The sequence below is a fragment of the Tachyglossus aculeatus genome, chromosome 20 (assembly GCF_015852505.1).
Source record: "Tachyglossus aculeatus isolate mTacAcu1 chromosome 20, mTacAcu1.pri, whole genome shotgun sequence".
NCBI lineage: Eukaryota > Metazoa > Chordata > Mammalia > Monotremata > Tachyglossidae > Tachyglossus > Tachyglossus aculeatus.
In genome coordinates, this window is record NC_052085.1 from 32,321,401 (window position 1) to 32,345,116 (window position 23,716).

At 54.9% G+C, this 23,716-nt stretch overlaps 1 protein-coding gene across 1 annotated transcript; it reads right to left on the bottom strand.

Annotated features, from left to right (window-relative positions):
- Positions 1 to 1,575: 1,575 nt before the first annotated feature.
- On the bottom strand, positions 1,576 to 22,632 carry DGAT2 (diacylglycerol O-acyltransferase 2). The gene is made up of 8 exons (XM_038762204.1): positions 22,509 to 22,632; positions 15,131 to 15,259; positions 12,806 to 12,913; positions 11,529 to 11,599; positions 4,849 to 5,053; positions 3,671 to 3,845; positions 3,049 to 3,251; positions 1,576 to 2,762 (listed from the first exon to the last, which is right to left on the bottom strand). The coding sequence occupies exons 1-8, from the start codon at positions 22,546 to 22,548 to the stop codon at positions 2,608 to 2,610; spliced, it is 1,086 nt and encodes a 361-aa protein (XP_038618132.1). The 5' UTR covers positions 22,549 to 22,632; the 3' UTR covers positions 1,576 to 2,607.
- Between the last annotated feature and the right edge of the window lie 1,084 nt (positions 22,633 to 23,716).

Consider the following 23,716-nt stretch of genomic DNA (forward strand, 5'->3'; position numbering starts at 1 on the left):
TTTTTGCCGACCTCCCCCTTACTCAAGAATATGGGGTGCCCCCTGATCGAGCCCCAGACACATATACAAATACCACTGATGGCATTTTATTCCTTTAAAATGTTTATAGTTTACAAATGGTCATGCAGCATATAATCATAGGAGCAACCTCAGCAATCATCATAAAAAATAATGACTATTCTAGTTATTTGTAATAGTTATTAGAGGGGGTTTCAGACGGGAATGAAAGGTTTGGAAGAGTCGGTTTGGGGTTATGGGTGTGGGAGTGAAAGAGGAAGAAATAAAAGAGTGGCAGCGCAGATGGGCTGCCCGGTACAATCCGGGGTGAAGTCAGCCCTGTGATGGGATTTCCACCCGCCGCATTGGATGCAGGACTTTAAGCAGTGAGTTGTGAGGTGGTTTGGGGATGGGGGCTTCCAATAATAATAATAATAATAATGGCATTTATTAAGCGCTTACTATGTGCAAAGCACCGTTCTAAGCGCTGGGGAGGTTACAAGATGATCAGGTTGTCCCAAGGGGCTCACAGTCTTCATCCCCATTTTACAGATGATGAGGGAACTGAGGCCCAGAGAAGTGAAGTGACTTGCCCAAAGTCACCCAGCTGACAAGTGGCGGAGCCGGGATTTGAACCCCTGACCTCCGACTCCAAAGCCCGTGCTCTTTCCATTGAGCCACGCTGCTTCTCCAATGTGAGTGGGACAGGCTTGTGGAAGGTCCTACGTGGGGGTCAAACATTAGCAACTGATCCCTCCCAGCTACACCATTGAGAACAGCGCTTTGCACATAGTAAGCGCTTAATAAATGCCATCATTAAACTCAGGACCAACTGTCCCTCAGGGCCTGCAGGGAGCCAGAGCCTCAGCCTGGGAGGGAAGGGATTGAAGCGCGCTTGTGTGGAATTAATACTTCAGTGCCAGGCTCCCAGTGGTCTTCGCACCTGGACACCTGCCTCTGGAGCGTCAGTTTCCAAAGCGGCCAGGCTCATCCCTTCAATGTTCTGCCCTTCCTGCTTCCCTGCCTCCAAACCAGGGATGCGGGGGGGAAATTAGCCGCCCCACCTCCAGGGCCTTACCCCTCACCAGCCCTTCCCTGGATGCTTGCAGACCGAGCAGCAGACAGCTGGGAGAAATCCGGCACCCCCGTTCGGGGAACCGGCTGGGATGCTGCATGCTCTCTTTCCCCTGTAAGCCGGAAAGGTTTCCTGGAGCCAGGGGGCCTGGTAGGGAAGTGAATTTGCTGGAAGTGCCACTGGGTCCTGGAGGGATAGCAGGGGACGGAAGGAGGTGGCAATGCTTGCATGAAGCAGTCAGGAACCTAGAAGGCACAGAGCAGGGAAACGAAGGCCTCTTACCATTTATTATCCAGCGAGGGAGTGACAGGTGGGTCAGGGCCAGGCACAAGAGGTCACGGCCTGCTGCCCCGTGACAAGCAGAGGCCCTAACAGCAACGTTAGACCCCACCTTGCCTAGGGGGTCCCAGCCCCTCCATAGCAGAGTCAGGACTTCAACTCAGAGCCCACACATCCCACCCCCCGGGGCCACGTGCCACCTTCGCAAGAATGTAACCCACGTCTGGCTCAACCATATGCGTTTATTTTTAGAAATTTGTAAAAAAAACATCTGGCTCAGGTATAGTAGCCCAAGGACCGTATGCGGCAGAACCACCCAGACCAGGCACAGTCAAACTGTCCAGACCCGCCCCTGCAGAACCATCCAGATGGGCCTCAGCTCGGGCAGAGGGGCAGTGCCATGAGTTCGGCAGAAGGCACAGGGGCCTACGGCATCCAGGTCCAAGCCTTAGTGCAGAGAGGGGTGTCTGGTGGGGGGCTGGCCCTTAAGGAAGTTTCTCCTCCCTGAAGCAAGTGTTGGGGAGGGTCTATAGGGTGGGGCCTGCTTCCTGCCGCTCCTTCCAACCCCATTTCCTCTTCAAGGGGTGGTGAAGGGTGAAGGTTTCTGGGGGCTCCTGCCTCTCATGGGGTTTTGGCTCCTGACTGTCATCATGTCACGCTTGTCCCGAAGTGGGGAGAGTGGGGTAGAGCAGATTTTAAGTCCAACCGGGCGGCATAAGGACTGGACTGTAACCCTCAGCCTCTGCCTGCCGCCCAAAGACTTGAACGTGGGCACAGATACTCCAGTAGATGCAGTGGAGGGAGGAGGGACCTCCCTCGACCAGACACTTACATTCACATGTGTGGGTGGAGTCAAAATTTCTCTGGTTGGGGGGCTCCCCTAGCCTGTCCCAGAACACAGCAGGTTGTGGGGGCAGGGGGGTATGAGACCTCCAGCTGTAGCCCCCCCTCAGTTGGGGGGCAAACAGGAGACGCATGGGCTCCGGGCCACCCCCATTTTCTCCTGGCCCCCAGGGGAGAGCCAGCAGCTCAGCATCCAGTTTGTGAGTTTAAAGACACTCCATCAGGGTCCCATGTTTACCAAATTAGCATTATCAGTATCAGCATTATCAGGATTAAATATCCAGTAGCCCCAGGCAGGCCCTGCAGTCAGTCCAGGAGAGGGGGTGAGGGAGGAAGAGAGGGGGACCAAGAGGAACTGGGGGGACCGTCGTCTTGTTGTGGAGGTGCAGAGAGTGGGCCGCACGCCCTCACACTCAGTTCACTTCCAGGACCTCGGTGTGTGGGAGTCCGAAGCGGGTCTTGTATTTGTGGAACAGGGTGACCAGCGCGTCCGTGTACAGGCTGTGGTACAGGTCGATCTCATGGTGACTCGGCCGCTCGATTTTGGGGACGGTGATCGGCTCCCCCACTAGAGAAAAACAAGAGGGCTCTCAGCAAGCTGTCCCTGCCCCTTCCCCATTATGGGTTGGGGTGGTTGCTTCCCGGGCCCTGGAATCTCGTTCCCCACTGCACAGCTGGGGAAATTGTGGTCCAGAGAAGCTAAGTTCAGAGACTGAGGCCCTACAGCAAGCCAAATGAGTCTGTCCCAAGAGAGGTCTTCCCCCACCTCCAGACCCATCCCAGAGTTCCAGCCACCCAGCGCACCCGATCCCTTCGTCCCACACCCCAGCCCCCCCCCCACCCCTCACTCTTACCGACAGTAGTGATGGGCTTCGAATAGGGCACCAGGCCCCATGCGTTGGAGGAGAACAGGCCACGGCCGTGGAAGATACAGGGCGCGAAGCCAATGTATTTCTGGAATTTCTTCTGCACCCACTTTCCCCAGGAGCCCTCCTCAAAGACCACCTGCTCGTAGACCTCATTCTCGCCAAATGAGTACACGGGGACTAGGTCAGCCCTGTGGGGTGCGGCGAAGGACGAAAGGAAGAAAGACAAGGTCCATAAACCCACCTTGGAGTGGGCAGGCATAGATAAGGCCGTAAGAAGGGGAGGTGGGGGAAGACAGACAGCGTCGACGAACTCCCAGCACCTTGGGGGCGGGGGTTACAGAAGAGGCACCTAAGGGATACGTGGAGGCTCCGGCCTCGACACGAGGTTAGAATCCTAGGGCTGAAGGCAAACCCTCATTTGGAATCATCTAGTCCATCCCCCTGCTTCCACAGCAAGCTGCCCTCGGTCCACAGGTGTGTGATGGGGGGTGGCGGTGCAGAGGCTGTGAAAATTAGTCTGAAACTTGGTGCTCCTCTGTCTTCCCTATCCCCCCACCCTGGAGCCTCGCCCTGACCCCATGTGCCCACCCGCCAGCACCAGGCTCACCCATGCCGCAGAGCCAGCTTCACGAAACCCTTGCGGTTCCTCAGGGTGATGGCGTTGCGGCCGGGGATGGAGCTGAGGGACTCGGCTGCGCCGCCGACCACGATGATGACCGCATTGCCGCTGCCGTTCTGGCTCAGGAGGTAGTCGATGGTGTCCCGATTGACAGGACAGATACCTGTGCGGAGAGCAGAGCCAGATGCTCAGGGGGTGCCGGGCTGCGGGGCATTGGGCCTGGCCCTCACCTCTGTGAAATTGCCGGCGTCTGCCTCTTTCAGGAAGTCTCTGGTGGTCTCATGGGCTGGTGGGGGGTGTCATTTATAAATATTCATATTTATTTTAATGTCCATCACCCCGCTAGACTGTAAACTTGTGGGCGGGGAACGTGTCTATTATAGTCTAATATTTTACTTACATTCTGTTATATTCTCAGTGTACTGTCTCAAGCTCTTCGTACAGTGCTATGCACATTGTAAGCGCTTATTAAATGCGATCGACTGAAACTCGTCTCAGGAGAGAGCTGGGCTCACGGGTCACAGGGCCTGTGAGAAGTCAGACAGGACTAAAAAGAAGTCAGGCGGGGCTAGAGAGGAGACAGAATCCACAAGGATAGACTGTTCTCTTAGAGGGACCCTTTAGTGCCAATTTGTACTTCCCAAGCGCTTAGTACAGTGCTCTGCACATAGTAAGCGCTCAATAAATACGATTGATGATGATGATGAGGTGAACAGACTGAAGAGGCTGGATTTTTGCAACAAAGTTTCAATCTTCTGTGCCAACCAAGGGAACACGCTGCTCACATCGGGTTAAACGGGGCACGTCCCAGCCAAGGAGAAGCATTGTTTGCGCACTGAGATGAAAGGGAAGCAGTGTGATCTAATGGATAGAGCATGGGCTTGGGAGTCAGAAGGACCTGGGTTCTAATTCCCGCTCAGTGACCTTTGTCAAGTCACCTCACTTCTCTCTGTCTCAATTAACTCTTCCTTAAAATGAGGATTAAAACTGTGAGCCTCATGCGTCCAACCTGATTATCTTGTATGTACCCCAGCACTTAAGAACAGTGTCCGGGCATATAGTGAGCGCTTAACAATACCATTTAAAAAGAAAGAAAGAAAAAAAAGCAAGCAGGCTGGCAGCAGGCAAGGAGTTTATGATCTAGCCTGTCACGCCATGGCTCTTACCTCCAGACATTAAGTATTCCCGAAGCACGGGCATCCTGAAATTCCCAGCCAGGGTGGCCAGGTACGGCCGAATGCCAGGGAACTTCTTCCCAACCCCCGTGGCCTCGGTGCTGAAGTTGCAGAAGGCCCCCAGGCCCAAGATCCCGTGGGGGTGGTAGCCGAAGATGTAATTCCGGTTCGTCAGCAGGTCGTGGGTCTTCACCAGCTGAAGGGAGACCCCCCCCCAACCCACCCCCATGACAAAGTTCAGCGCTGGGATGCAGTCAGAGACCTTAGAGGGAAGCTGAGCCCAGGGTGGGGCCAGGGGGCAACCTGCCCTCCCTCCACAGAAGACCCTCAAAGTCAGGCTTCCCAGGCGAGAAGGCAGGTGTGGAGGGGGTGGGTGGGTGGCCATATCCAACAGACTGGCTTCAGACCATGCCCACCCGGGGCTGGGGTATCAGCCCTGGCTTTCCTGGGCACAGAGCGCAGTTCTAGGCCCTTGGCAACACTCATTCATTCATTCAATTGTATTTATTGAGCGCTTACTGTGTGCAAAGCACTGTACCAAGCGCTTGGGAAGTACAAGTTGGCAACATAGAGAGACAGTCCCTACCCAATAACGGGCTCACAGTCTAAAAGGGGGAGACAGACAACAAAACATGGGGACAGGTGTCATCAGAATAAATAAAAATAAAGCTAGATGCACATCATTAACAAAATAAATAGGATAGTAAATATGTACAAGTTAGAGTAATAAATCTGTACAAACATATATACACGTGCTATGGGGAGGGGAAGGAGGCAGGGTGGGGGGGAGGAGAGGAAAAAGGGGGCTCAGTGTGGGAAGGCCTCCTGGAGGAGGTGAGCTCTCAGTAGGGCTTTGAAGGGAGGAAGAGAGCTAGTTTGGCGGATGTGTGGCCAGGGGTCTACAGTGGGACAGGCGAGAACCAAAGGAGACACCGCCTTGCCCTCAAGAAGCTTTGCAGTCTAAATGGAGAGGCTGGAAGCTTGTTGTGGGCAGGGAATGTGTCTGTTATATTGCTTTAGTGTTCTTTCCCAAGCACTTAGCACAGTGCTCTGCACACAAGCGCTCAATAAATACAATTGATTGAGCTCAGCACAGGCACTTTATACATATATAAAGCCCGCCCCTGGCCACTTCTGTGTCTGAGCCAAGTCTCTCCAGCTGTAATCCCAACCTCTCTGCCACTCCAGGCACTGCCCCTGGAAAATCCCCAGGGCTGGGGTGTCAGGGAAGGTAGACACCGGCACGGGTGCCCGAGGTTGACTGACAGATCGGGGTGGGAAGGGGGAGGCAGCTCTGGGCTCTGACCCCCCTCAGACAGATCTGCTTGTGACTCTTGGCTGGGAGCAATCCCCTGCCGCCGCTATCGGTGAGAAAACCTAAGGCCCAGAGACAGCCCTAAATCACTCAGCGCTCTGGACCCGGGCACCTCCGTGCCCACTGTCCGCTGGGGTGCAGCCACACCTCTGCCACTTAGCTGTGTGACTCTGGGCAAGTCACAACTTCTCTGTAAAATGGGGATTGAGACTGTGAGCCCCACGTAGGACAACCTGATTACCTTGTATCCCTCCCAGCGCTTAGGACAGTGCTTTGCACATATTAAGTGCTTAACAAATACCATTATTATTATTATTCCCAGGGGACACACCCCAGAAAGAAGCGGCTGGGGACTGTGACACCTAACCTGGAATCCACCACCCCCACCCACCTGCCCACTACCTTCGCCGACTGGCAGATTAGAGACCAAAGTAGCAGGGAAGGGGGAAAGGTCAACCCGGCAGGCAGAGCCTGGCTGCCCCTCCTCCACCCCGGCCACCGGCCAAGACCTTCAGCTGAGAGGGGGCAGAGCCGCCTGCCTCCAATCACCAAAGAAGCAGCCCGCCCGCCCATTCACAGCCGTCCAGCTGAGCCCACTGGGGTGCAGGGAGAGGGAAGTCTTACACCCATCCTGCCCCCCTCTACATGCCAGATCTCTGGGCATGTCTCCAAGAGCCCCTTCCCCATTCCAGGGAAAGGGGGCTTCACTCACCACCCATGGGGACTGGCATCTCCCAGCCACCTGGGAAGAAAGTTCTCTCTAGCTAGCTTCAATCCCTCCAGCTGCAACCCCAGCCCATGTGTTCACGATCCCTGTATCTCCCTGAGGGAAGAGCATAATGTCTCTGGAGAGGGGAGAGTCACTAGGCCCACTCTGGCTCCAGCCAGAACCCCAGCCCAGAGTCCAGCCCCCTCCATGGGGCCCAGGGACAGGGACGGCTCAGGAAATGGAGATGGCCGGTCAAACCTTGAAGCTAATAGGATCAGTCAACTCCCCCTCCAAACTGCCAGTCAGAACTGCCGCCACTGCGCTGACCAACCCATGCCCCCCGCCCCCAGCCCAACTTCTAACAGGGAAATGAAAGGGTCCCTGGGCTTGGTGGGTAGACTGGGGGAGGAGCCAAGTGGCCCAGAGAATCCAGAGGAGCAGGGGTGGAGTAGGAGGGATGCCGGTCGCATTCCTGTGGATGAGCATGGTGGTACCCCGGGTCGCAAAGCCACCCCCATCGGAGGGGAAACGGTGAGCGCCAAGCCTCCCCAACAGACTCGGAGCCACGCCAGGCTCAGGAGAATGGACTCCCTGGCGCTCGAACCCCGGCCTGGCCCTTTGAAGTCGCCCCCCCCACTTGCCCTCTCACCCAAACCCGGCCCCTCGAGCCAGCACACGTCCCAGGTTGGTCCACAGACCTCCAGGATGGATAGACGGATGGACAGAGAGGGCCAAAACCCTCTCAGCCAAGTCTCTCCCTGCCAGGAGGCAACCCCCAACCTCTGCTGCGTGCCCCAGCTACCAAACCGGGTGCCACTGCTGATGCAGAGATGCCCGCCTGGGGCAAATAGCCTGGCTCTGCCCTCCGCCCACACCCGGCCTGTCCTGCTTCTATGCAACTCCAGCTCCCCACGGGGCCCTGCATTGACTGGGGGATGGAGGACGGGGACGAGCGGCGATGGAGTCTCTCCCGGTCCTGGCTCAGTTTCCCCATCTGAGCCTTCAAAAAAGTCCTCAAGGGTGTGGAGAGATGGAGGAGGATACAGCAAATTGCAGGGTCCTTCGATGGCCAACACTCCTACCCCCTTCAACCCACATACTTCCTATTCAGTGTCCAACACCCCGGGAGAAGGTTCGGGGTGCGATGTGACTTGGTAAAGCCCATTGCCCAGCACAGCTTGGCACCGGAATCACGGCCTAGTGCCTAGGGCCCTCTCCAATCAATCAGTGGTTTTTACTGAGCACTTAATATGTGCAGAGCACTGTTCTAAGCTCTTCGGAGAGCGTGGCTCAGTGGAAAGAGCACGGGCTTTGGAGTCAGAGGTCAGGAGTTCAAATCCCGGCTCCGCCACTTCAGCTGTGTGACTTTGGGCAAGTCACCTAACTTCTCTGTGCCTCAGTGACCTCATCTGTAAAATGGGGATTAAGTCTGTGAGCCCCCCGTGGGACAACCCAATCACCTTGTAACCTCCCAAGCTCTTAGAACAGTGCTTTGCACATAGTAAGCACTTAATAAATGCCATCATCATTATTATTATTACAATGCAACAGAATTAGTGGACACGTTCCCTGCCCATAACAAGCTTACGTACTAGAGCCCAGTTCCCATCGTCCAGCTGCAGGAGGCATGACTCGGGCATGGCCCTGCTTTGCCCACCTCTGACCCCCGGTTCCTGTGGTCTGAGCTGCTGTTCCTGCCTCTAGACTGTAACCTCTGCATGCAGTAAGTGCTCGATAAATATGATTGATTGGACAGGGGTTGGAAGGGGCAGTTCAGCCCCGAGCCCCTCAGCCTCCTCAAATCGAGGTGCCCCCGCCCCACCCCGCATCCCCAGAGGTGACTTCCCAGCTCTTGACGGGGGCCCTGGGGGTGGCTGTCCCCAGCTGACCGGGTCGTCCTGGGGCCCAGGCCAGAGTTCAAGAGGAGGGGCCAAGTAACTGTCCTCACCCAGCTGGCAGAGGACACAGGAGGGACCCGAGAACCCGAGCCGGACAGCCACTGCTGCAGGGGCGGGGCAGGGGATGGTCCCGGAGGCGAGGCAGGAAGCAGGCGGGCGGGAGGGGCAGGGAGGGACACCCTCCCTGGCTTTCCGTGAATTTGGAGGCCATTAACATGTTTTCCTTTTTATAGGGATCGACCGGTTTCAGTCACCCGTCCTGCCCCGGGTCCTGCGTCTCAGCTGGGCCAACCAGATCATTCATTCATTCAATCGTATTTATTGAGCAGTTACTGGTGCAGAGCACTGTACTAAGCTCTTGAAAAGTACAATTCGGCAACAGATAGACAATCCCTACCCAACAACGGGGCGGTGGGGGCGGGGGGGTAGGCAGAAAACAAAACCAAACAAGTAGACAGGCATCAGTAGTATTAAAATAGATAAATAGATCAGGGAGGGGGCACCTACTCTCACCGTGGGGGCTGCGGCAGGGTCTTCTACTCCTCGACCTTGAGGTCACGCTCTCAGCCGCAGCCTGAGTGGAGAGAGGGGACGGGGGCAAGAGCGCACGGAGACACTAATCGTGTGGGAAACCCCAAGTCCACCCTTCAGTCCAGAGCTGGACCTAGTCCACACCTGGCCAGGGTTAATGAGCTTCAAAGTACTCTCCCAAGGGCTTAGTACAGTGTTCCGCACACAGTAAATGCTCAATAAATACAATCGACCGATTGAAAGGAAACAGCTCTTCTCTCCCTGGGGATGCTCAGGAAGAAGCAACAATAACAGGGGAGGTAAGACTCCCTGTCCACTCCTATCCTTAATCTTCATTTCCCTCTGCCCTCCCCTTGCCCTAGCTGAAGGGTTCCTCTCGGGCACAAAGCCCCTCACCCATCCTTTCCCTTCTGGGCTGCACTGTTGGGGCACAGGAGTGGGAGGGTGAACAATACAGGGATGAAAGAACCCTGGACGTCCTGCCAGGATACTAGGTCTGCCCCCAGCTCGGGTCTCAGCTTCCTCATCTGTGGAATGGGGTCAACGCATGCCAAACCTTCCCTTCCCCTCAGCGTTTCACAAGCCAAATTCCTGGCTGGAGCCCCTCCGGAGGGCACCCAGGCCTGCACCCCTAGCCCTGTTCCTCTGGTGGCTGATCTCAGGGCCGGAGACGATGGAGGTAGAGAAATGACAAGGGGGGCTCCAGCTGAAATCCTGGCACAGGCGTCCCTCCCACACTGCCTTAAGGCGGCACAAACACACCCCAACCAGGACACTCCTGAATTGCTGGGGCCCAGGGAGGGGAACCTTGCAGATAAGCAGGAGCTCACCAGCCCACACAGAATTTGTACCGGCCCACCAGCCTTCCAGGAGGCAGCCAGTGAGCCAGTAGCAGCCAGAGGAACATTCTCCCCATCGAGCCCAGTGAGATGAGTGCTGTTTGCTTGGAGTGGGGCAGGGGAGTTACAGGGGATGGTAATTGGAATGGGGTGAGGACGGCACCAGAAGATAGTGGAGGTTGCGGGGAGAGGGGAAGGATGTATGAGGCGGGGACAGCTGGCAATTCTCCATCCTCACTAGAAGCACTAGATCAATGCCTGAGGACCCAGTGGGATAACTTTGTTGTGGGCAGGGAATGTGTCTGTTTATTGTTATACGGTACTCTCTCAAGCACTTAGTACAGTGCTCTGCACATAGTAAGTGCTCAATAATTATAATTGAATGAATGAATGAATGAGAGCACCGCCCCAGGATTCCCTCAGACTCCAAGTCCGGGACAACGTCCATTCAAAAGCCCTGGACTTCTCTGGCCACCTCCTCTGTCCCTGCCCCTCCCCAGAGGGCACAGCCCTGGCTGGTTCTGCCCCGGCCACCCCCGAGGCTGGATCTCTGCCACCAGCGAGAGGCAGGGAAACTGGACCCGGGGCCAGAAAGGGTGGCTCCCTCCCTCTTTCCTCGGGCAATCGAGAGCCCCTGCCTCCGCCACCCCACGAAGCCAAACACAGCCCTTCCATCCTCCTCCCCCATCCCAAATCCCAGTTGACCCCCACGGTGATCCAGAGGCAGCCCGGAGCCCGCATGGGTGGGGCAGGACCCGGGAACCCTCGTGGGCGGGATGAAGAAGGGGACCCGGCCAGCAGGAAAAACCGGGCTGGCTGTGGTGCTGCCCGAGATTCCAGGGAAGAAGCCTGCCAGGGGGGCCAACTGGGCACAGAGACGGATCCTGTAGCTTGTGACCATCAGAGCCACAGACATGGGACACAGAGTGGGCAAACACAGGCCTGGACCCAAGTGGCCCGGGCTTGTGCAGTGGGCCCTGCCCCCACCCCTGGACCCTCCTGGTTGCAGGCAAGTGGAACCCCAGGAAACAGTCTGGACCAGCTCTGCTTCCCCTGTTTCTTTAGTCCTGCCGCCAGATTTCTATTTGGCACAGAGTTTAATTTTACAGTAGGATTAAGAGGAATTGGGAAGACCCAGCAGTCCACAAGCCACCACACTGGCCAAGGGAGAGAGAGCCACATCTCCCGGCCCCCTGCTCCCTCTCACCCTCAGTGGGTGTCCACTCACCCGGCTGCTGGGCTCTGGCTCACAGCCTCGCCCTTCTGTCCCGCCAGGGAACATCTCCCAGAGCCCAGGGTGCCAGGGGAGGGCTGATGTTATGATGGGGTGGAGAGAGGGGAAGGGTCTCAGCACGGGGAGTCTGGCTTGCTGGACTTACCCGGATGGGGAAGTAGTCTCGGAAATAGCGCCAGACGGCCCAGTTCCTCACCCATTTCGACCTCCTGCCACCTTTGGGAGGCAGAACAGGTGGTGTCAAGGGGCCGGGTCAATCTGGACTGAGCCCTCCCCACGAGGAACTCCCTAGAGCCAAAGGGGCTCGGCCTCTTCATCTTCCCCCTATACCATGCATCCCCTCTTCCAAGTTCACCTTGCTCCCTCCTCAATAGCCCCAACCTGCTTCTACACCCCGAGGGTCAGGGGAAGGTTTGGGGGGGAAGATGAGACACCAGGGGCTGCCCATCTAAAAGGAGCGACATGACTGACTCATATGTTGCCAACTTGTACTTCCCAAGCGCTTAGTACAGTGCTCTGCACACAGTAAGCGCTCAATAAATACAACTGATTGATTCATTCATTCATTCACTCACATCTTCAGATATGCCCAGGCTCAGGGGTATTATTGTGAACTGCCTGAGGGCAGAGACCAATCAAGACCCCCCCCCAACCCTCCCCAAGATGCTCCACATAGAGGAGTTGAGGGCAGAGCCCCTTCCCCTTGGCAAGGCACACACACACGCACGCACACACAAGAATCAATGTGGCCTAGTGACAACAGCACAGGCTCGGGAGTCAAAGGACCTGGGTTCTACTCCCAGCTCTGCCAATTACTTGCTACGTGACACTGGGCAAGTCACTTAGCTTCTCTGTGGCTCAGTTTCCTCAACTGTAAAATGAGGATTCAATACCTGCTTTCCCTCCTAGACCGTAAGCTCACTGTGGGCAGAGATCACATCAACTGTATTGTTATATTGTACTCTCCCAAGTGCTTAGTCCAGTGCTTTGCACACAGTAACCATTCAATAAATATGATTGAATACTGTTATATTGTATTCTCCCAAGCGCTTAATATAGTGCACTGCATACAGTAACAACAACAATAATAATAATTTTGGCACAGTAAGAACTCAATAAGTACAATTGACTGACTTCTACTTAAGACTGTGAACACCAGGTGGGACAAGGACTATATCCAACCTAATTAATCTGTACCTACCCCAGTGCTTAGAACAGTGTTTGACACACAGTAAGCACTTAAGTACCATAAACAAACACCCCCCCCAACACGTAACCCCAGAACGTCTCCCAGCCACCCTTACATCGGCCTCTGCTCTAGCCTCCTCTCCCTACAGCTTTCTTGTGGCCAGAAGGTTCCCGGCCAGGCCTGAGGAGTCCAGCGAAGGGTGGGTGGGCAGACGGGCACAAGGCCAGACGTACCTTTCTTGGGCGTGTTCCAGTCGAACACCAGCCACGTGAAGTACAGCACCGCAATCAGCCAGCAGTCTGTGCAGAACAAGTATACGAGGATCCCGGTGCTGATGATACCTGTGGGGCCGATCGGGCAAGCAAGGAGAGGGGCGGGGGAGAGAGGGTAAGAAGCCCCTCCGGCGGCCCTGCCGTCTCCCCCTCCTCGAAGACAGCCGCTGCCTTCTGACCCCTCCCTGGATGGGGTTTATACTAAAGCCAATTTAGCTGCCCTTTTGGGATTAGTGACCTGACGCCCATCGCTAAACCCCACAAGGGTCGTGTTAGGGTGGGGGGGAGGAGGTGCCCCTCTAAGGTGGCCTGCCTGTCCGGCACAAAGCCAGCCCGGACACCTTCCTGCTAGGCTTTCAGACTGGATGAGACTGATGGGTCCAAAGTGCTGGGTTCCTGAGACTACCAATCCCAGCAGCCCTGGGGCAATCAATCAATCAATCAATCGTATTTATTGAGCGCTTACTGTGTGCAGAGCACTGTACTAAGCGCTTGGGAAGTACAAGTTGGCAACATATAGAGACAGTCCCTACCCAACAGTGGGCTCACAGTCTCAAAGACTGGCAGGCAGGCAGGCACACCCAGGGCTACCCCAGGAGAGGGACCAGAAACAGGATCTGTTGTAGCTGAAGGAAGGAGAAGGGGACATCTAGGTCTTCTGAGAATAGTAGTCCCAGGAACCCTAGATTTAATCTTCCTCTGTCTCCCTCGGGGTTTATACCTATACGTGTGCAACTGCCCCGGGGCTGGTGAGAAGCAAAACTACAGGCCAGTGGCTGCTGTGTTCTGGGGTCTGGGAGAAGGCGGTGAGGAGTGTTAGGGGATGGGGCAGAGGAGGACCCCAGGATTGGAGGTGTGGCCCAATGCCAGTCAGGGGGATGGGGACATGAGGGGAGGCAGCGAGGGGTCCAGGCACTGAGGGGATGATGGAGCAGAGAAGGCAGTGGGAGGAGGGTCCGTGGCAGACAGAGATGTCAATCAGAAATCAATCCCTGGGGAGAGAGATCCCGGGCAGACAGCAAGTTGGACCGTTCAAACCAAGCACCGCCCACTGCCCAGTCAGATTGGTACCTTGCCACAAGCGGGTCCCTCCTGGATCAATCCTCCCCAGACAAAGCACCCTCTGCCTCCTCCTCCCTCCCCCAGGCAGCAAGACCAGGTCAGCAGCCCACACTTCTAGACTCTCCCCTCATCACCCCCCCCCAACTGTTAGCTGATGCCAGGAAGACCCCAGCCACTGCAACCTCTGCCATCCATCCAGTTGAGTGGCCCCTACCCAGTCCACCCTGTCCATCTGTCCAGCCCTGCATCTATATTCTCTGGCTCTCCACAGACATCCCAGTGGGGCTGGAATTCCCCCCCACCCCACCTCCAGATAACCAGCAACCAGCTCCCAAGTCGGCCCCTTCCTGCCGAGCCTCTGGCAGGACCCGCCCAGTGTGCCAGGGCCTGGGTGATCTGGTTTCAATCATTAACCTGCATCCTAGGCACCCAGCCCACGGGCGGGAGGCCGGACGCCCTGCTCTCTGCCCTGTTTGCTCTACTTGACCTGATATCCCAATGTGGGGGCGGGGACGATGGGGGAGAAGGGAATGGTGGGTACAGGCAGAGGATAAGGAGGGGTGTGCTCTGCTTGCCATGGGCAGACCCTCCTTAGTCTCCCTGGGGAGGGAACTGCCTGAGGGTGGTGACCAGGTCAAATAGGGCCCCCTCAACCCTCCTCCAGGTGCTCCACATAGAGGAGTTGAGGGCAGAATCCCTTCCCCTTGTCAAGGCATGCACGCGCGCATGCACACACACACAAGAATCAGTGTGGCCTAGTGACAAGAGCACAGGCCTCAGTTTCCTCAACTGGAATATAATAATAATAATGGCATTTATTAAGTGCTTACTATGTGCAAAGCACTGTTCTAAGCACTGGGGAGGTTACAAAGTGATCAGGTTGTCCCATGTGGGGCTCACAGCCTTATCTCCATTTTACAAGTGAGGTAACTGTGGCCCAGAGAAGTTAAGTGACTTGCCCAAAGTCACATTTGGCAGAGCGGGTATTTGAACCCATGACCTCGGACTCCCAAGCCCGGGCTCTTTCCACTGAGCCACGCTGAATTTGAACCCCAACCTCTCCAACTGTGGGAGCCCCCACACTCACCTTGAAGGTTGCTCCTTCACCACCCCCAGCCCGGCAACGCAGGGGCCCATTTCGGCAGCCAGGGGAAGTACCTACCGCTGGTCTACCCCTACTCCAGCCCACCCCCAGCCCAGCCCAGCCCACCCACCCAGCCTTACCCAGGACCAGGAAGGAGAGGACCCATTGCAGCACCGAGATCACCTGGAGCTGCTTCCTGATGGAGGCCTTGCTGAGCCAGGGGATGGACGGCAGGTCCTGCACGGTGGACAGGATGCTGGAGCCAGTGCCTGTTGTGGGCAGAAGGTGAGCGATGCCCCGGATGGGACTGGGCAGAGTAGTGCAGAGGGTTCCTGATGGCCTGAGCATGCGGGCCACGGCTATTCCCAGCTTCGTCCAACCCCGACCCTGGCTGCCTCGACTGCTCCTCGGATAGAGTTGGTCATCAGACCACACTCTACCCTACTGCCCCTGAGAGCCTGCAAGGAAGGGGTCCCCGGCCCAAAGGGCAAGGGAAACAGGGCTCCAGACTCCTCCGCCTCCCTTGGAGCCTAAATCCCGGCATTCCCTCCACCCCCCGCGGGCCCAGCCCAACCACCACCCCCACATAGGGCGGCGGGCCACTGACCCAGATTCAGGACTCAGGTATCACAGTCAACACTGGCCCCGGTTTCCCACCCACTCCTTGGTCAGGCCCCCCAGGGCTGCCCCTTGTCCCAATGCTCCCCCACTGTCCCCTGAGTAATAATGGTGGTATTTGTTAAGTGCTTACTGTGTGTGAAGCACTGTTCTAAGCACTGGGGGGGATACAAGGTGATTAGGTTGTCCCACGAGGGGCTCACAGTCTTAATCCCCATTTTACAGATGAGGGAACTGAGGCACAGAGAAGTTAAGTGACTTGCCCGAAGTCACACAGCAGACAAGTGGCAGGGCCGGGATTGGAACCCATGACCTCTGGCTCCCAAGCCCAGGCTCCTTCCACTGAGCCACGCTGCTTCTCTGTGATTAATGTCTCTTGGGCCGTGGACAAAGATGAGCTGAGAAAATCCCTGTGTTTGGCCAGGGGCCTCCCTCTGGTCACGGAGAGTCAATCCTTCCCTGACCCTCCTGAGGGCCAGCTGTCGCCCAGCCAGGAGCTAGGAGGGCCCAGATCTTGTCCAGCCAAGGTCCCCGGGATCCCCCGTGGCACAGCATGCTACCATAATTTCCTGCCTATAACATGCACCCTCTGTCCCATCCATTTGCCACTAGGACCACTGACTAGGTCTGCTGGGCCCATCTTCATGACAGGAAGCACAGCACCAGGCCCTCTCCAGACCAACAAGCATCTGGACTCCATGGGGGCAGGGGCATAGCCAATGGGACAAAGGTTCTGCCCAGGTGACTGTTCACTGACCCGACCTGCCAGCCAACACCCATAGGAGCCCCCAGTGCCAAGCTTGCCCAACCAGGGCAGGCAGGAACTCCTGGTGCATGCTCATGCATGCATAATAACAATAATAATGATAGCATTTATTAAGCGCTTACTATGTGCAAAGCACTGCTCTAAGCGCTGGGGAGGTTACAAGGTGATCAGGTTGTCCCTCAGGGGGCTCACAGTCTTAATCCCCATTTTACAGATGAGGTAACTGAGGCCCAGAGAAGTGAAGTGACTTGCCCAAGGTCACACAGCTGGCAATTGGTGGAGCCGGGGTTTGAACCCATGACCTCTGACTCCAAAGCCCGTGCTCTTTCCACTGAGCCACGCTGCTTCTCTATGCATATAGAGAATACACATGCATACACATGTGCGTGCTCGAGCACGCGCACGCACACACACACATCATCATCAATCGTATTTATTGAGCGCTTACTGTGTGCAGAGCACTGTACTAAGCGCTTGGGAAGTACAAGTTGGCAACATATAGAGACAGTCCCTACCCAACAGTGGGCTCACAGTCTAAAAGGGGGCATATCCATGCCCACAGGGGAATGCTAAGTAGGATCTGATGCGGGCAGAGTTCAGTGGTGCCAAGGGAGAAAAGGAGAGGATATACTATGGGTTGTCCCTGTGGAGAGGGTGGCATCAGGGTGTCTATTCTATCCCCAACATGGCCATCCCTCAGTCATAGTGCCAAAAGCAGGTCTTGGGGCCAACTATTCCCCCTGCCATGGGCACCTGCCCCGCGAAGGGGACCTCTCCCCATCTCCTTTGATCGGGAGAGATCAGGCCCGAGCTCAGAGGAGCGGTGGCTGTTCTGCACCAAAGAGGCCAAGGGCACGAACTGATGCAACATCCAGTTCCCCATCCGGACAGGCCCAGCTCTCAGCTTCCCCTTGACCCTTGACCTCAAGCTGGCCAGCCCTGGGGCACTGCTCCCTGCTCCCAGGATAGAATGGTTCAGGTGTCCCGAGGTGGTATGGCCTGGGGGGAGAGGGAGTTTTTCTGATTTGGCCTTGGGACAATCCAGCCTTTGTGGGGTTCCCAGAATCTGTCCTGATGGAGGGGTTAGGGGAGGTGACTCTGTGCCCCAACACCTGCCAGGATGGGACAGGAGCAGTCCTGTGTGGAGGTAGGGGAATGGCCCACATGACCTCAGAAGCCCCTTCCCTTAGGGGGTCGTACCCAGTGAGCACTACAGGCTGGAGACCCAGATTTTTCAGTCACAGATTGGCTTCTGCAGGTGCCTTCCACCCCCTCTATCCCGACGGAATGGCTGCTGCAAACAGGTGAGAGAAACCCCTCCCAGGAGGTCCTGGGGAGGGGGACTGGGGGAGGGGGGCTGGAGTCCAGCAGACCTACAGTTCTCAGCTGTGGGGAAAACAATGGCTTGGTCCTCACAGCTGGAATCCCAGACAACTGGCCCCAGCCCCCAACCGCTATTGGGGGACAGGAGGAGCCGATTCCCCCATGACTCAAATATGTGCCAACACCCCCAGAGCGGACCTGTAGACATGGTCCAGTTCCCCTACTCAACCCCACCTGTGGGAAGAAGGGAAGGGCCGTGCCCTGTGAGCCCCCCGTGAGACAACCTAATCACCTTGTAACCTCCCCAGCGCTTAGAACAGTGCTTTGTACATAGTAAGCGCTTAATAAATGCCATTATTATAAAAAAGTGGTGGGAACTTGGGAATTCCAGCCTCCACTCTCTGGGATTCTGTGGCTCCCCTCACCCTGCGTCCCCAGTGGTCTCTCCTCCAGCTGGTCACTAGCCTCCTGCCCGCTAGCCTCCATTTCCACCCATGTAGGGCTAATCAGTAGGACCAGGAAGGGCCAGACATGATCTGGGGATCCCAGGGGGGCGGGGGGGGGGGGGTGCTCACAAAAGAAAAGACTGAAGAGCAAAGGTAGCACCTCATCCCTAAGGTGAGTAGGGCATCCAGGCTGCAGGCCACCAGGCCTTTCCCTCCTCCTGCCCCTCCTCCCACCAAGACCAGGTGCTTCCTCCTAAAGCTCTTATAGGAGAAGGGATGTTCTGTTCCCAGTGCTTCCTGGGGTCCCTCGGGACAAGCCCCTCCTCCCTCCCCAAGTACAACTCAGCTCCTGAGGCAGGTGGAGTCTGATGGGAAGAAGGCTGAGATCTGCCCTCTGCCCAGCCAACCCATCAATGGCATTGATTAAGGCTTAACTGGGTGCAGAGGAGGAGTATAGCCTAAAGCACAGGCCTAAGAGTTAGAGGACTTACGTTCTGATCCCAGCTCCGCCATGACCTTGGGCAAGTCATTTCACTACTCTGTGCCTCAATCACCTCAACTGTAAAATGGGGATTCAATATCTATTCTCCTTCCTACTTAGCTTGTGAGCCCTGTGCCTGGGATAGAGACTGTGCCTGACCCGATTACCTCGACCCCTGGCCCACGTCATCCCCCGGGCCTGGAATGCCCTCCCTCTGCCCCTCCGCCAAGCTAGCTCTCTTCCTCCCTTCAAGGCCCTACTGAGAGCTCACCTCCTCCAGGAGGCCTTCCCAGACTGAGCCCCTTCCTTCCTCTCCCCCTCGTCCCCCTCTCCATCCCCGCCATCCTACCTCCTTCCCTTCCCCACAGCACCTGTATATATGTATATATGTTTGTACATATTTATTACTCTATTTTACTTGTACATATCTATTCTATTTATTTTATTAGTATGTTTGTTTTGTTCTCTGTCTCCCCCTTTTAGACTGTGAGCCCACTGTCCCTATATGTTGCCAATTTCTACTTCCCAAGCGCTTAGTACAGTGCTCTGCACATAGTAAGCGCTCAATACGATTGATGATGAAGATGAACAGTGCTTGCCACATAGTAAGGGCTTAACAGAGCACTGTACTAAGCACTAGAGCATTTTACAAAATGCTTGTACTAAATCTAGTCAGCCCCTGTTTGATCAGGGGTCTCCCTGCCCCACCAAGAGACGTGGGGGTGGGTGAGGGGTGGGCTCACCCCGGCTAAAAGCAGCAGTGGGGTTTCACTCAGAGCCCTGGTGCCCATTCAAGCTGGGTCAGAGCAGCCGGTAACAGCCCCTGGCGACTCTGCACTGAGTCTGAACCCGCAGCCCAGAGGAACAGGAAAGGTGAGCAGGTGCCTGCTGGCATGGACCCCCACTTCCCTGGGGACTACCTGGTTCTCCCTGCCTGGAGGGGGTGGGGGCAAGGCAGAGAAGCACTGAAGCCTGGGGGCTTTCTTGACATCTCTGCAGACATCTCTGCTTCTCTATAGAGAAGCAGCGTGGGTCAGTGGAAAGAGCATGTGAGCCCACTTTTAGACTGTGAGCCCACTGTTGGGTAGGGACTGTCTCTCTATGTTGCCAACTTGTACTTCCCAAGCGCTTAGTACAGTGCTCTGCACACAGTAAGCGCTCAATAAATACGACTGCTTGATTGATTTGGAGTCAGAGGTCATGGGTTCAAATCCCAGCTCCGCCACTTGGCAGCTGTGTGACTTTGGGCAAGTCACTTGACTTCTCTGGGCCACAGTTACCTCATCTGGAAAATGGGGATTAAGACTGTGATCCCCACGTGGGACAACCTGATCACCCTGGAACCTTCCCAGAGCTTAGAACGGTGCTTTGCACATAGTAAGCGCTTAATAAATGCCATCATTATTATTATTATCTCTGCCCAGTCCATTCTCCCCCACAGAAAGGGAGGGCAAGATAACCGAGACCCTTAGAAAATCCATCATTCTCCCCTTGACCACTGCAAGTCGCTCCCTACTCAACGCTAAGGGGACTGAGTGGAGGGTCATCTCTTCCTTGAGTGGAAGGTTATCTCTGCCTTGGCCTTCCCAGACTGAGCCCCTTCCTTCCTCTCCCCCTCATCCCCCTCTCCATCCCCCCCATCTTACCTCCTTCCCTTCCCCACAGCACCTGTATAGATGTATATATGTTTGTACATATTTATTACTCTATTTATTTTACTTGTACATATCTATCCTATTTATTTTATTTTGTTAGTATGTTTGGTTTTGTTCTCTGTCTCCCCCTTTTAGACTGTGAGCCCACTGTTGGGTAGGGACTGTCTCTATATGTTGCCAATTTGTACTTCCCAAGCGCTTAGTACAGTGCTCTGCACATAGTAAGCGCTCAATAAATACGATTGATGATGATGATGATGAGTGGAGGGTGACCTCTTCCCCTCTGGGGGTGGGGAGGGCCATCTGGAAGGGGGTCAGGGAAGAGAGGAGAAGCCTCGGGGGCTGGATAATTTGCCACCACTATTCTTCATCCCCCGATAATCGGGATTCGGCCAGGGGTTGTACGAGTCCGGGCAACCAGAACCCCCCACCCCCACCAATCTGGCCCTAGGCAGGGGCCTCCAGGACCAGAATTTCTCTAAGTAGGAGCTGTTGCACTTTGGGGAGGGCAAACCTGCCCCTGCCCAGCCACCCCTAGCCCACAGCGGCGCCCGTTCAGGGGCGTCTAATACGCTTTCCTCCTGGAGGCCCCGCCTTGCTAGGCTCCCCAGTCCACCCGGGGACTCCCGAAGGGCTGAGCCCTTCATCATAGACTGTGAGCCCACTGTTGGGTAGGGACTGTCTCTATATGTTGCCAACTTGTACTTCCCAAGCGCTTAGAACAGTGCTCTGCACACAGTAAGCACTCAATAAATACGATTGATTGATTGATCAGAGTTGGTATATGTATGTGTTTGTATATGTGCATATAGCTTTAATTCTATTTGTTCTGACGATTTTGACACCTGTCTACATGTTTTGTTTTATTGTTTGTCTCTCCCTTCTAGACAGTGAGCCTGTTGCTGGGTAGGGACCGTCTCTATACGTAGCCGACTTGGACTTCCCAAGCGCTTAGTACAGTGCTCTGCACACAGTAAGTGCTCAATAAATACGATTGAATGAATGAATGTGTGTATATGTGCATATAGCTTTAATTCTATTTGTTCTGACGATTTTGACACCTGTCTACATGTTTTGTTTTATTGTCTGTCTCTCCCTTCTAGACAGTGAGCCTGTTGCTGGGTAGGGACCGTCTCTATACGTAGCCGACTTGGACTTCCCAAGCGCTTAGTACAGTGCTCTGCACACAGTAAGTGCTCAATAAATACGATTGAATGAATGAATGTGTGTGTATATATGTGCGTATAATTTTAATTCTATTTGTTCTGATGATTTTGACACCTGTCTACATTGTTTTACTGTCTGTCCCTTCTAGACAGTGAGCCCGTTGTTGGGTAGGGACCGTCTCTATATGTAGCCAACTTGGACTTCCCAAGCGCTTAGTACAGTGCTCTGCACACAGTAAGTGCTCAATAAATACGATTGAATGAATGAATGTGTGTGTATATATGTGCGTATAATTTTAATTCTATTTGTTCTGATGATTTTGACACCTGTCTACATTGTTTTACTGTCTGTCCCTTCTAGACAGTGAGCCCGTTGTTGGGTAGGGACCGTCTCTATATGTAGCCAACTTGGACTTCCCAAGCGCTTAGTACAGTGCTCTGCACAGAGTAATTGCTCAATAAATACGAATGAATGAATGTGTGTGTATATGTGTGTATAGCTTTAATTCTATTTGTTCTGACGATTTTGACACCTGTCTACATATTTTGCTTTATTGTCTGTCCCTTCTAGACAGTGAGCCCACTGTTGGGTAGGGACCGTCTCTATATGTAGCCGACTTGGACTTCCCAAGCGCTTAGTACAGTGCTCTGCACACAGTAAACGCTCCATAGATACAACTGAATGAATCCCACCGCCCAGAGAAGCAGAGAGGGGGCAACGGGCGATGCCCCTTCCCCAGCTCGGCCAGGCCTCCTCATCATCATCAATCGTATTTATTGAGCACTTACTATGTGCAGGGCATTGCCAATTTGTACTTCCCAAGCGCTTAGTCCAGTGCTCTGCACATAGTAAGCGCTCAATAAATACGATTGATGATGTACTAAGCGCTTGGGAAGTACACACTGGCAACATCTGGAGACGGTCCCTACCCAACAGTGGGCTCACAGTCTAAAAGGGGGAGACGGAGAACAAAACCAAACATACTAACACAATAAAATAAATAGAATAGATATAATGGCCTATAATGACCCTCCCCCCCACCGGTCACCCTGCCGGCCTCACCTCGCAGGACCCCCGAATAGGCGGCGATGATGGTCTTCATAGTGAACGCCTCCCTCGAAGCCGCCCCCTCCCGCGGTCCGTCTCCATCCCCCGCCTCGGGGGCCAGCGCTTGCGGGGGGTGGGAAGGGGGTCCTGGGAGGGGGGAAGGAGATGGGGGGGAAAAAGTAGACCCTGATGAAGTAGACGCCCTGCTGTGCGGAAGGACCGGCCGAGCGGGGAGCTTAATAATCACCCCGGGATGGGGGGCGGGAAGGGGGCGGGGAAGGGGAGGGGCCGGGCGGGGAAAAGGGGCCTGGTGGGGAAGTTCCAGCCGGGCGAGTTACAGGTTGGGTCATACCATTCCCACCCGGGGGGGAGGCACCGGTGGCGAAGAAGAGGCAATCGATCCATAAATCGATCAACCCTCTTCTAGACCAGGAGAAACCTAAACAAACCCCATAGAAAAACCTATCCCGTGGATGCCCCTGTCTTGGATGGAATAGGGGCTCTCTCTCCGCTTCCCCTTCCCCTTCATCCCCCCCTCTCTCCAGGGGTGGTACCGCTCGGGGGCTTCGACGCACGTGCTGGAAGAGGGCGGGAGGAGTTGGACGCTTGGGGGAACAATCGAGGGTTCCACGCTCACGCCTCGCCTCCCTTCCCCGAGTGGGTAGAGGGGTGGCTGGAGGGGCATTTGTCCAAGGGCAGTACCCAATTTATCCATAAATTGGTCCTGGGCTATGGGCAGGATTTCCAAATTCGATACAAACATGTCATCATCATCATCAATCGTATTTATTGAGCGCTTACTGTGTGCAGAGCACTGGACTAATCATCATCATCATCAATCGTATTTATTGAGCGCTTACTGTACGCAGAGCACTGTACTAAGCGCTTGGGAAGTACAAATTGGCAACATATACAGACAGTCCCTACCCAACAGTGGGCTCACAGTCTAAAAGGCTGTATATATGTATACATATGTATATGTATATATGTATACATATATATGTATACATATGTATATCATCATCATCATCATCAATCGTATTTATTGAGCGCTTACTATGTGCAGAGCACTGTACTAAGCGCTTGGGAAGTACAAATTGGCAACATATACAGACAGTCCCTACCCAACAGTGGGCTCACAGTCTAAAATATGTATACATATATGTATGTATGTATATGTATATATGTTTGTACATATTTACTATACTATTTATTTATTTATT